Raw genomic sequence first — 13631 nt, 5'->3', positions numbered from 1 at the left:
ACAATAAAATTAATAACTAATTGCCGACCTTGTGCATCAAGTCCCCATCAGGGAAGCCCGGGAGGTTACACTACATATACCGTACACTCTGGTACAGTATATGTACCAGAGCTATATATACTGTACACTGGTACAGTATATGTACCAGAGCTGCATATACTGTACACTCTGGTACAGTATATGTACCAGAGCTACATATACTGTACACTCTGGTACAGTATATGTACCAGAGCTGCATATACTGTACACTCTGGTACAGTATATGTACCAGAGCTACATATACTGTACACTCTGGTACAGTATATGTACCAGAGCTACATATACTGTACACTCTGGTACAGTATATGTACCAGAGCTACATATACTGTACACTCTGGTACAGTATATGTACCAGAGCTACATACAGTATACTGTAAACTCTGGTATATGTACCAGAGCTACATATACTGTACCAAATAACCAAACCTACACATGAAAGTAAATAAAAGTGACCATCATTTTGGTCCATACTGGACCCTGATCAAGGCAACTTGATAAGGTTCCAGAATGAACCAAAACATACTCACTTTCCATTAATTTCATATGAATGAGTTGGAGTATTAGTTTTCAGTCACATTATTGTGACATTCTCTATATACTGTACCTATTTTTGTGGCAAGCCATTTGTTGATGGGAATTAGGATCACTGTTACACCAACACCAGCTAAGAAGGCTATTCCAATTTGTTGATACAGCAGGAAAAGCGTCACACCAAGCTGCAAGATAAAGTTTGTATGAGTAAGGACTACATATAGTACTACAAATACTGGCCACATTTTGGTTGCTGTCGAGTGCTTCTTGCACTAGGTCACCTGCCACACAGGTTACCTGCCTTCCTCATGTAGATTATACTTGTAGATGTCATACATCTACCTGTTGTTGGGGACAGGAACCCTGTACAGCCTTCACCACAATCCAACCCACAGTCACTTAATTCACACTAATCTATTTACTGCTGGGTGAGCAAGATGTATGGCTCCCCCGCTAGGGGGCAGCCATACATCTTCCCAGGATGCAACCTACAACAGTTGCCTAACTCCCAGGTACCTATTTACTTCTAGGTTAACAGAGGCATCAATTGTAAGGTTTGCCCAGGCAGACTGACCTTCCCTACACTGGCAGTGGGAGTAGCTAGCTCCTCAAGACCACCTCATCTGAAACTTTTCATCATTTCATTTGTGTTCAGAATTTATTTTTAGCAACACCATAATTTGCTGAATTTTGCCTTTCTCAAATTGGCCTGCTCAATTGCCAGCAGACTGACCTTCCCCAACCCTACCCACCCACTGACCTTTCCCCACCTTACCTTCCCATTTCTACTTAAGGTGTGAGCCCTCCCCACAACCCATAAGAAAAAGACAGTGTTGCTTCCACTCACCTGTAGAGGAAGGCTCCACAATGCATGAAATGACTGGCAGAAATTGACAATTCTGTCTGTGTCGGTGCTCATCAAATTGACAACTTCACCAGTAGAAAACCTGCTCAAGTTAGCAGCACTGACCTAAAATTAACAAATTAAATATATCATACAAACAGCAAATGTGTTTTGCTTACATTACAGTAACTGTACTGCAACTACAGTAACTCAGTACAGTACTGTACTGTACTGTGACATGTGCTCAACAGTGTGTGTGTCTGAATGTGCTTATATAGCTATTGTATTGACTTCCACTTGACCCTGGCTACTGTGTCCACACCACAACCCCTCCCACACAGGACCCCCACCCATCCACACACCATGTGGATAAACCCTACCCAGGGTTTATCCACATGGGGTGTGGATAAACCCTGGGTAGGTCTATATGGACAAGAAGCTGTTACCCATGCAGCAGGTCCCCCCCCCCCTCTCCACGTTGCTGAAATTATCCAATGGAAAGGCAAATGCCAATACACCTGGTTCAAGCACCGTCGCAGGAGCTGCCAGAGCGAGGTCTAAATCGACAACGAACTCCCTTAGGGGCTCCAACTCTGGATTTTTCCTCGAGGTTGACTTCTGAAACCTTTCCCAAAATAGGGGTATGGCCGCAAGGCAGCAGAGGTTTAGAATCAGGGTTTTCCTTCCCCTAGATGAGCTGCCTTCCCAGGCTAATGAGTCCCATCTACCCCGAACATGAAGATCCGAATGTGTACAGTATATGATATATGATATTATAATATATATATTATATATATATATATATATACATATATATATATATATATATATATATATATATATATATATATATATATATATATATATATATATATTATTAATGGGTACATGAATGTTGTGTACATGTATATTATATGTTATGTATGTGTACAGTATATGAATATTATAGATTAATACATGAATACATGTGTAATTTGTATTTTGCACAAAATGTGCACATTGTGAATATATTTGTATGCAATAATTAAGGACAATTAGTAATAATGATTAATGTTGTACACTCAACACCTAATAAACAAAGCAACTGGACTAAACCAAAGATGGAAATTATATAAAATCACAATTTAACTAGATCATTTAATGATCGTCGCTGAGTTGTTGTCGCCTAGTCGTCGCCGAGCGAAAGTGTTAACTAGAAAATGATACATTTGTTCAAAAGTGAACCTCACCTGAAGAACCTTTCGGTAAACCGCAGATATTACAGCAGCACGGAGACGAAGGTTCACCTTGGCCAACAAGTAGTTGAAGTGAATACTACAAAATGTGGCTGTAAACAAAAATATTTGTAAATTACTATTATGAAAAACTATTATTTGTATTTATCTGCTAGTAAAATACAGTATAGCAGAGTTACATAAATTTAAAAATCAAGTCTCAAATGAACATGCTAGCACACTGAAATCACAAAAAACCAGCGATGAATGTATTGAAAAGCAATTTTCTGGGTAAGACCTGGAAGCTCTCTGGAGCTATCGGACTGAGATTATCTACGCAGGTATTAGTGTGGGGCTTCTGGCATACGGAGCTCTTGCCTACCGGGAACCACGAGCCAGAATCTGGTTCCCTCAGAGATGTGAACTGAGCAATAGCCTATGAAACTCCACTTTTTGAGAGTATATTCATTGAAATTGAAATTGAAATAAGTTTATTGAGGTAAAATACACACAAAGGGATGAGGTAGCTCAAGCTATTCTCACCCCATTCAGTACAACGTGTTAATATATACATAGACACACATCACAAATAAACACATTACCAAACATTTTGAGAGGTAAAAATATACATTTCCTCCCTCACAAGTAGTATGGTATCAGACGTACACACAAATGCTTTTATGACCTAGGTATACTGTATAGACAATTTGCAAGACACCTGCAGATAATTCAACAAAATATTACAATCTTGGTGCAAAATTCTTATATCTCTCAAGAATATCATCAACCTTTCCGTTGTGACACATCCAGGCTATTTGTTCAGGAACAGTCCTTATCTCAGTGTTTCTATATACATAAATCAACGGACAATCAAGAATATAATGGGCAAGGGTGTGAGACCTTAACATACCACATAGTTTACACTTCGTGTCATTACCATGAACATCTATCCCATATTCCCAGTAATATTTGTACCCAAGCCTAAGCCGCATGTACACAGAGTCACTCCAAGCATTTCGCCCTTTTACCATAAGTGAAATGGGTGTTTTGACTCACATACATGTAGTGTTGCATGGTTTGACTTCTCTCATACATTATCTCTCTCCTCTCCACTCCCGCCTGTGCCTGAATATTTCTGATTTTGCTTCTTATTTGTCTCATTGTGAATTCACATTCAATGTCAACTTGTGGTTTTGATGTGGCACGTTTGGCCAAGTCATCCGCCACCTCGTTGAGCACTATTCCAACATGAGACGGAATCCACATGAATTTCACACTATAACCTTTCAGCTGTATCTCAGTTATTCTTCTCTTACAGTCCTCCACTATAGACATGAAGACTGGGTTTCGACTGTTTAAGGACTCCAGTGCTCCTCGGCTATCGACAAATACAAAAACATTTTTGTCGTCATGACGTACTTCCTCCAAACACGCCAGAATGGCCTGCAGTTCAGCTTGTGTGGATGATATATAATTACTAAGCCGGAGTTCAATTATCCTGTCCACAGTCCCAAACTCCGTATAATCCCTTATTAGGACACCACACCCTGCCCTGCCATCTTCCGCCACCGACCCGTCGCAATATACATGTAAACTGTTGCCTCTTGGTAACCAAGATATCATGCTTCCATACAAACACCGTAATTGTCCCGGTTCATGATGAATCTTTTTCACCTTGAGGGGTACAATTTCGACGTCTATTTTCTGTACTTTCCAGGGAGCAGACATATTACATCGTCGAGAGGGTTTACAGCAGTCAAGTACGTCGTATTCCCTGAGGTCATGAGCTAATCCTCTCGTATAGCGTGTCTCCCTCAGTTTCCTGGAAGTGTGTACGTCACTCAAGCAGGTCTGAACGCTCTCAAACAGCTTATCCCCTCCTTTTCTCCGCATGAAACGAATAGATACTCTAGTGTTAATGTCACGGACTCTATCACACACACACTGTAAATTTAATTCCATTCTCATTATTTCAATCATTGCATTTCTTTGACATCCAAGAATAATCCTCATAGCCTCGTTCTGTATCAGCTCTATTTTTTGAATTCTGCCTTGGCCTGTGTAAGACAATACGGGTGCTGCGTAGTCTATCAGGGATCGAACAGTGCTTATGTATAACATCCGCAAGATAGGTACCCCAACACCTTTACCAGAAAAAGCCAGTGCCAGAAAGGTAGGTGCCCCAAAATAGACCCTAACTGGTAGAAAACTGCAACTCAAGACCAAACCAAGCCCAAGAACTCTTCCTAGAAAAACAAGGTAACAACCAAATGCACCGCTCATTCGCACAGGGCCCCCTCCCCAGTAGGGGAGAAGGAGGCCTCCAGCCCACCGAGCCGGCCACTAGACCACCAGTTCGAAGACTGATCAAACAGATATAAAACCAACGTTGAATAAAATAAAACACCAGTTTTTAGATAAGAGCCGGAGGCTTCCCGGAGCTAACAGAGCTGATATGAATGTATTAGTCCCTGGCATTAGTCAATGCACATGGAGTTCTAGGCCTACCAGGAACCACGAGCCAGAACCTGGCCCCCCCTCCCTCAGAGAGGCACAAAGAGCAATGGCCTATAGAAATCTCTGTGTGGTTGGAAGCAGTCTACAGTATGTCTGCCATCGACCGGATCAGGCACCCAGAAAGGTAAGTGCCCCAACACAAACCAATATTCTGGTTAAAATATTGCTACTGAAAGCCGAACTAGTGGACAGAACTCCCAAAAGGAAAATGAGCAAATGAGCATGACGTCAGGGAGGGAGGGAGGGAGGGAGGGTTGCTAGGGAGCCTCTGGGTCTCACCCAGAAAATGGCGTTTCATTACATTCAACGCTGGTTTTCTGGGGGGAGCCCCTTCGGCTCCCTGGAGCTACTTACTAATGACAAAACAAGAGGGACTTACCTGGGAGGCGGTGGGCTTTCACTCCTCAAGCGAAGTTGAGACAACTGGTTGAAACTGCCGACCCAGTGTGACACAGCCCGACTAGGCTCAAGAACATTAACAAGGTAGCGAGTGGCCAGGACCCTACAAAAACCCTGTGCCCGAATGTCAGCTCAAGACCTGTTTCCGAAGATGGCAGCCAGCACAGCAAACTTACAAATGTTGTGGGCATGAAAATAGATTGCAGGCTGGCTGGACCTAATAACCCTGCGGACGACCTGGGAGACCCGAACTCTGAAACAGGGAAGAAGGGAAACCGGGGTCAACCCAAAGCATGTCCCCGACCACCGAGGCCGTGGCACGCAGGTAATGGTGGAGAGCCACAACCGGACACAACACATGATACACCCCTGGCCCAACAAACCAAGCACCAAAAACCCAAGGGCCCCTCCGGAAAGCAGCAGTTTCATTCTTCCCCAGAAAAGAAGGAGACAGCTGCAAACGAACAAACCTACCACCAGGACCAGAAGAGCAGAAACCCTTGTACCGGAGGAGAGCATGAAGCTCCACGACCCGACCCCAAGAGCCCAATGCCAACAGAAAGCCTTGGAAAAACAATCCTGAACCGAAGGGGCCATCACAAACCTCTCCCCCTCCCCCTCTTAGGGAGGGAAGGGCTGCGTGGACAAGCGGCATGGCAGTGAAGTGTTTTCTTGTTTGCTTGTTCCCTTGGGATTGGAGGGAGTTCTACCTCTCTTTTCAGTTTTTAGTTGTCATTTCCTTACCATGTGGGGTTTGTTTTATTATGCCTACCTTTCTGGGTGCCTAACCCCGGTCGATGGCAGATAAAGAAAAACCCCAACCAAAAGGGGGTTTTCTAGGACCATTGCTCCCTGCAAACTCTGAGGGGGCCAGGTTCTGACTCAGGGTCCCCGGTAGGTCGAACTCCACAGAATAATGCTCCGTTCTAATATATCACACATTAGTCCGATAGCTCCAAGGAACCAAAGGGGCTCCCCCACAGAAAACAGCTCAATGATCATATGGGAAACACTTGCATATGACGACTGGAACCTTGTAAGAAGGGTTAAGAATAGTTTAAAACAAGAACCAGTAAAACCTGTAAAATTAAATTAATGAGTAGGAAACACAAAAACACATGATTTGCCAGAAACACAAAGGCTATATATATATATATTGGGATCGAACCCGTATCTATGGACTCCCAAGGCACACACACACACACTACTGACTCGACCATGATGAGCTCAAATATCTCAATGTAATAGGAAAGTATGGTAGTGTATCTGGTAGTAATACTTTTTGCTCATCATTGTTCAGTTGGTTGTGCAAGTGTAAGGAGCTCAGGGAAGTGGGTACCATTATATGGCATAATCTGCTAGTAATCAAATTTGAATCTCACCTATAAGAGCGGCTCCACACAGCATTCCAGCGTATGTATATCCTTTCAAAATGTCTTCGTCCTTATTTTCAATAAATGAGACGAGCTCATGCAACAGAAGGGGTCCGGCAAACCCTAAGGTATCGCCAGCAAGCTTCAACAAACCAATACTGTAGAACTGCACGCCAAAACACTTGTGCAGGGCTCTAAGAAACGCGTACTTCTGACGAGTTGGTCGCTCATATTCATCACTAGGTAATGGCTGGCTAATCATCATTGTTCTGTGAACCTGATCGAAACATGATTCATTAACAAAATTGGTTATATCAACAGAGGTTAAACATCTTGGGAGAAGGAACCACTCAAAACGTTCACATCTGCACTTCATCACACTGATGAATGAATGTCCTGTGGTTGATGATAACATTCACTCACTGAGAAACTTATTACTGTACACCTTCACTCACTCATTATAATACTGATGAAAGAATGTAATGTAACTGAAGATAACATTCATTATCATTAAAGTGTTTCCCATTTTCATGGGATGGAAAAATGCCAGGCAAAATAAAAAAGTGAGAAATATAGTAAAAGGAGACTACAAATATTAAATAACAAAACATTCAAAATATCACTCCTCCATTCATTACATCATTCTCAAATACAACACACAGCATGATGGTCAAACAAGCACCACCACAAACTGGGAAGACGGGATACCCCGAGCATGGCTCTCATTCTGTAACTACACTTAGGTAATTACACTTAAGTAATTACTGTACACTCCAGCAGTCAGAAGCAACCCCCTTGCTTTCATAAGGCCAAGCGTACGGTCCTCCTTGGGAACTACCACACCCCAGCAGTCATCCACAGCAGCAAACCAATGCTGCTGCTGCATAAGCCCAGGTGTACAATTCACCCGTGAATTATATTCATTACTTACAAATATATTCACTCACCTCTTATAAGATAACCAATAATAACATGTATAAATCTTCCAAGAATATACCAGTGAATTATGCATGAAGAATAACAAGACGTTTCATAAAATAAGGAAATGTCATCACTTTCGTTTAATACGAGTTACTGTATTTGTTTCAGCCACGTTATTGTGACATTCTCTGCAATGGAGTGCCGTATTCAAAGTGGCTTGATCCACCTAGAATATCAAATCAAGTGGCTTGATCCACCTTTATTCTCCCTTTATAAAGGGAGAATAAAGGAAGAATGGTAAAAAGTGGCTTGATCCACTTTGAATAAGGCACTCCAAGGTAGGTTCACCTGACTTCCTGTCCAGTGCTTAGTGAAGATTATACCTTCTGAGTGGCTGGTGGCATTGTTTTGTTATCTCCACTTAGCTTCACTATACTAAGGCACCATTTCTAAGGTTTAAAGATCCTAAGCTCTGATAATTATGAAAGTCATAAAACAAGAACAAATCAAGTGGATCAAGAACAAAAAAAAAGAATCAGAATTAGCTAGAAATTTTATGCTAAAAAATTGGATAGCAAATTTTTACTCAAAAAGGGGCTAGGAAATTTTTGCTAAAGAAAATTTTACTTGTAGTTTAAATATTTTCTAAATGTTCCAAAGAGAAAGATGCAGGGCATACCTTTTGGGCAATGACATCCGTACGCATTTGTATGGGAAGGTCATGAAGATCATCTTGGGTGCGCAAGTTACCGAGAGAGCCCTTCTCCATGAGGGCGTTGACCCAATGGAAGGTAAGATAGGAGAGCATATTGACTCTTTCTTCCGCAGTGCCCAGATTATATGGGTCAGCAGCCTCATGAAACCTACGTAGAAAAATGTGCATATAAATAAAGTTTACATAATAATCATACAGCAGAAACCATGTTCAAAATAAAGTTAATTTACAAAAAGAATGATCTCAGCAAAGCCACAGCCCTGTATTTATTATGACATTCTATAATTACTGGGTAATAGATGTTAAAAGCGGCCAAACTAAGTGTGTCTATGACAAATGTTGCACACAGGATGAGAGTTTAACACAAATATTTTAGATATATATCTAAGTCTACATACATAGGTAGTTACCTGAAAAGATTTGCTTGGTGTCACATGAATGGATCTGAAGGGTGCTCACAAGAACTGGTATCCACAAGAATGGATGTCTATAAGTGTGGGGTACTCTCAAATATGGGTATGGATGTACTCACCTAGTTATGCTGGTGAGGGTTGAGCTTCAGCTCTTTGGTCCCGCCTCTCAGCTGTCAATCAACTGGTGTACAGATTCTCGAGCCTATTGGGCTCTATCATATCTACATTTGAAGCTGTGTATAATGTCTGCCTCCAACACATCACTGACTAATGCATTACATATGTTAACTAACCTGAAAGAGACACTAATTCTTTCTAATGTCTCTGTGGCTCATTTGGGTACTCAGTTTCCACCTGTGTCCCCTTGTTTGTGTTCCACTTCATGCTAAATAGTTTGTCTATATCCACCCTGTCAATTCCTCTGAGAATTTTGCAGGTGGTGATCATGTCTCCCGTTACTCTTCTGTCTTCCACGTGAGGTTAGCTCTTGTAGCCTTTCCTCATAACTCATACCTCTCAGCTCTGGTACAAGTCTGGTGGCATACTTCTGAATCTTCTCTAATTTTGTCGTGTTTAACTAGGTATGGACTCCAGGCTGGAGTTGCATATGCCAGAATAAGTCTAACATAAGTGGTACCCAAGGTTCTAAATGATTCCTTACACAAGTTTCTAAAGACAGTTCTTATGTTGACCAATCTAGCATATGTCGCTGATGATATCCTTTTGATGTGGGCTTCTGGGGACAGGTTCGGTTTAATATCAACCCCCTGATCTTTCTATCTATTTGACTCTTGCAAGATTTACTTCCCATATGGTACCTTGTGTTCGGCCTCCTGCTCCTTTCACCTAATTTCCTTACAGTACTTTACCCAAGTTAAACTTTAGTATTTTCTTAGTGTATGCAAGAATGGGTGTTGATAAGAATGAGGCCTCCTCCTTGACAACAAACACTGGTGCCCTTTCACAGCGGCTTGAAAACTAGGACTCGCATGGCTAGCCCAACATACATTTCAATTACTTATGTGGTGGAGAGAAAAATATCATGTCCAACTGCACTAACAAAAACCTATCTTTGGTTGTAGATGGTTCAATGCAACAACTCTTCTCACTAGTTTTTCTTAACACATATACATTTAAAACTGTGTATTGAAATAGTATCTGTACCAAAGCACAGATATGCACTCTTATTAGGCCAACAAGAGGTTCACAAAGATCCTAAGATTTATGTAACAGAGTTATGATACCTGACAGATATTGTACAGTACAGGCAGTCACGGTGGTCAGGTCAACACATATCATAGTAAGATTTGAATACCCATGCAATCCTGCAGTCCTGAAGATAATCTTGTGAGAGTGAACAAAGAATTGTCTATGCACCATACGATGTATATACATACCGGCTGTAGTCGTTATAAGACGTTTCCATGAGTGGGGTCGTCTCTGTCGCTTCCCTATGCAACTCCTGGTACTGGGACACTCCAGCACTGCCCCTCGGGAACAGCGTAAATAGATACAAAATCTGAAAAATATAAACACATTTAATTAGGTACAGTACAGATCTTTTACACTGCTTTATCTTCCACTCATTATAATCATACACTAAAAACAGTATTGTATACCAGTCACAATGTATGAGGCCCAGCCCACTCATACACTGCACAGTATGAATCTTGTTAAACACACAATACCAAGATTTTATGTATACTGTACAGTGCTTATAAAATAAAAGCCTGTGGCTTCAATAGTCCAGATCAAGCAACCCAACTAATGCTATAGGCTCTTTAAAACTCTTATCTTTCTGAAGAGAAATTACTTTACTGCTTTTCAAAACCATAATAATGACTTTCCTTCCACAAATTAAAAACAAATTTCCAAAACTTAGAAATAAACTTATGCAGATTACATCCTGGGTTATACCTTCAATCTCTGAAGTTTTTAAATAGCAAATACAATATCCTTGAAAATGTCCCAAGTCAATTAAACAAGTTTAATACGGATTTAGAATACAAGTTTGAAGATAGGCGTGAAATTAGGTCATCTTAATGACTCTTGATGAAATTTGTCCAAATTAAAGATATTCTGTAACCTCTGACAATTCCTCGGATTCCACATTCCACATTCCCCCCAGAGATAATAATTATAATTCCCATTGTCAGGGGACAGAGAGCCTGTACTTAGAATTATTGAGGTCACCCATAGCCCAGCTCCTGACCTTCTCCAGGATGCAACCCACAATGATTGAAAAGAAACATGCCCAACCAGTTCTATCCTGCTCAGGGATTGAACTCAGGTCCCTCAGGTGTCAGCTGAGGACATAGCTGTTCTAATTATGCAAATAATTAATATGTGGGCCAGTAGACCGCTCCAAGCAACAGCCTAGTGGACCAAACTCTCACAAGTCAAGCCTGGCCTCGGGCCGGGCTTGGGGAGTAGAAGAACTCCCAGAACCCCATCACCCAGGTATCAACCTACTACATCTTATTTGGAAGCAAATCAACAAATGCAATTCAGCTTCAGATAGACAATGATAACATCAGCAATAAAAATGATGGAAAGTCCCTTGGCCTATTCCTAGATAAGAGACTCAACTTCAGCTCCAACATACCACAACTAATAACGTCTCTAAAACAGTTGGTATACTCTTTAAGATCAGATATTATGTTCCCTACTCTGCTCTCCTCTCACTATATTATGCACTTATCTATCCTTATCTTACTTATTGTATCTGTACATGGGGTTCAACCTCTGCAAACTACCTCAAGCCCATCATCACCCAGCAGAAATCTGCTATCAGGACAATAACAAACTCTGCTTTCAGACAACACTCAACTCCCCTGTTTAAATCCCTAAACATGCTAAACATAAATTCCCTCCACACATTCTCTTGTGCGAATTACATTTACAAAATTTACAAAACCCTTTTCTTAAGTGCAAACCCTGTTCTGAAACTCTTCCTGGACTTGGGGAGTTCTTCTACTTGGGGAGTAGAAGAACTCCCAGTACCCCACCATAGTATGACAAAGGTAAGGTAACCCTGTGAATTACCCACTAATGGCCCTGTCTCATTAAGAGAGGTAAATAGCTCCATGGAAACGGTTTCTTCAAAACTAACTATTGTCAGACTGGTGAATGTGTACAGCATGCTAGTTAACAGTAGGCTAATATGAAATTTTACAAAATTTTGTAATGTCATATACTCGGTATACAGTATTGACCAAATCACACACTAGAAAGTGAAGAGATGACGATGTTTCGGTCCATCCTGGACAATTCGGTCCATCAAGTCAATTGTACAATCGAATTGAGAATGGTCCAGGACAGACCGAAACGTCGTCGTCTCTTCACTTTCTAGTGTGTGGTTTGGTCAGCATTTTTCAGCAACGTTATTGTGACTACTCATCTGCAGTATACAGTATTTTCTGGCATATAAAATGTACCTTTATTACAAGGGTGTTTTGTGGATTTTTTGTTAGCATTGCACATTTCATCATACATATATTAGAGGTGTTTTTAAGTAGTTTTTTCCTTGTAAATACTGTGCAATATAGTTTATACTTGCCTGGTGGTTGACAAAAAATGTGCATACTATACACAGGAAAATATAGTAATTCTCTGATATGTTTCTTGCATTTGGTATGAGGACTTTATACTTTTGGTAAATTCGTGGAGTCTAAAGGAAACTACTAACTTAATAGTTCTATGCCTAGAAAAATTGTAGCTATCCAGATATGGCTTTTGTACCCAGCATAAATCTTAACCAGTATGGGTGGTAACACTCACCTGCAAACACAACCGCGTCAAAGACACATATCTCAAAATGTTTTCTGTGACTTTTGAGACTCCATTTTCATCGTACCAAGTCGTTCTTGCCAAGTTGATGGTACAGAGCAAGGTCAGCACCCAGCTGACGATGACGAGAGTAGGGCCACGCGTTCCAATACTCAGCCGTGTCATGAGGGAGTTCAGGTAGCCCAGGTGCACCAGCCATGATAGTACCTGACATATGACAGAATAAGAACCTTGTTAACAACCCACATACTGAAACATCATCCTACACAATAAAGAGCTAATCATTAGTGGCAACATGAAGTACTAAATAAGAAACCTTGAAGCTGCATGATCAGGGGTGCGAAATTATCGTACAGCTTTAACATATCACGTTCTTGTGATTTCATTGCTCATGAAGCATTACACTTTACCTGAATTTACCTGAGGGGCACTATATCTCAAGTGGCCTTGATGGGGAAAGGATGCCAGCAGTTTGTCAACAGCCAACACCTCCCCCCCATTATCTCATGCATGACAATCACTCGTATCAAACACTACTGTACATATACGACTTTCTTGGCATGTGCTACATAGACAAAAAAACAGCAATGAATGTAATGAAACACCATTTTCTAGGCGAGTCCCAGAGGCTCCCCGGAGCTTACCGGACTGATGTCTATGTATTAGACCATGGCATCAGTCAATTCGATTGGAGTTCTATGCCTACCAGGGACCACAAGACAGAACCTGGCACCTTTAGGGAGGCACAAGGAGCAAGGGCCTATAGAAACCCCCCATGTGATTGGAAGCATTCTATGTCTGCCATTGACCGTGTCAGGCACCCAGAAAGGTAAGCGCCCCAAAACAAACACTACCTGGATAAAAATTACTACCAAA

General features: G+C 41.3%; 1 protein-coding gene across 2 annotated transcripts in view; it reads right to left on the bottom strand.

Moving 5' to 3' along the window:
* The window catches only part of LOC138372022 (ATP-binding cassette sub-family C member 10-like), a 55855-nt gene that overhangs the window by 29913 nt on the left and 12311 nt on the right, over positions 1–13631 (bottom strand). Inside the window, exons 3-10 of one of the 2 annotated variants that reach the window (XM_069337090.1) lie at positions 12747–12962; positions 10413–10485; positions 10364–10382; positions 8518–8701; positions 6927–7194; positions 2644–2741; positions 1418–1540; positions 644–755 (exon numbers count right to left, since the gene is read on the bottom strand). In XM_069337090.1, the coding sequence (XP_069193191.1) occupies positions 644–755; positions 1418–1540; positions 2644–2741; positions 6927–7194; positions 8518–8701; positions 10364–10382; positions 10413–10485; positions 12747–12962 (1093 nt within the window). Of the gene's footprint in view, positions 1–643; positions 756–1417; positions 1541–2643; positions 2742–6926; positions 7195–8517; positions 8702–10363; positions 10486–12746; positions 12963–13631 lie in introns of both variants that reach the window. The other variant, XM_069337089.1, reaches the window with a different exon arrangement.

This window comes from Procambarus clarkii, chromosome 37, assembly GCF_040958095.1.
Source record: "Procambarus clarkii isolate CNS0578487 chromosome 37, FALCON_Pclarkii_2.0, whole genome shotgun sequence".
In the NCBI taxonomy this organism is placed as follows: Eukaryota; Metazoa; Arthropoda; class Malacostraca; order Decapoda; family Cambaridae; genus Procambarus; species Procambarus clarkii.
This window is presented reverse-complemented; position numbering and strand designations above follow the sequence as displayed.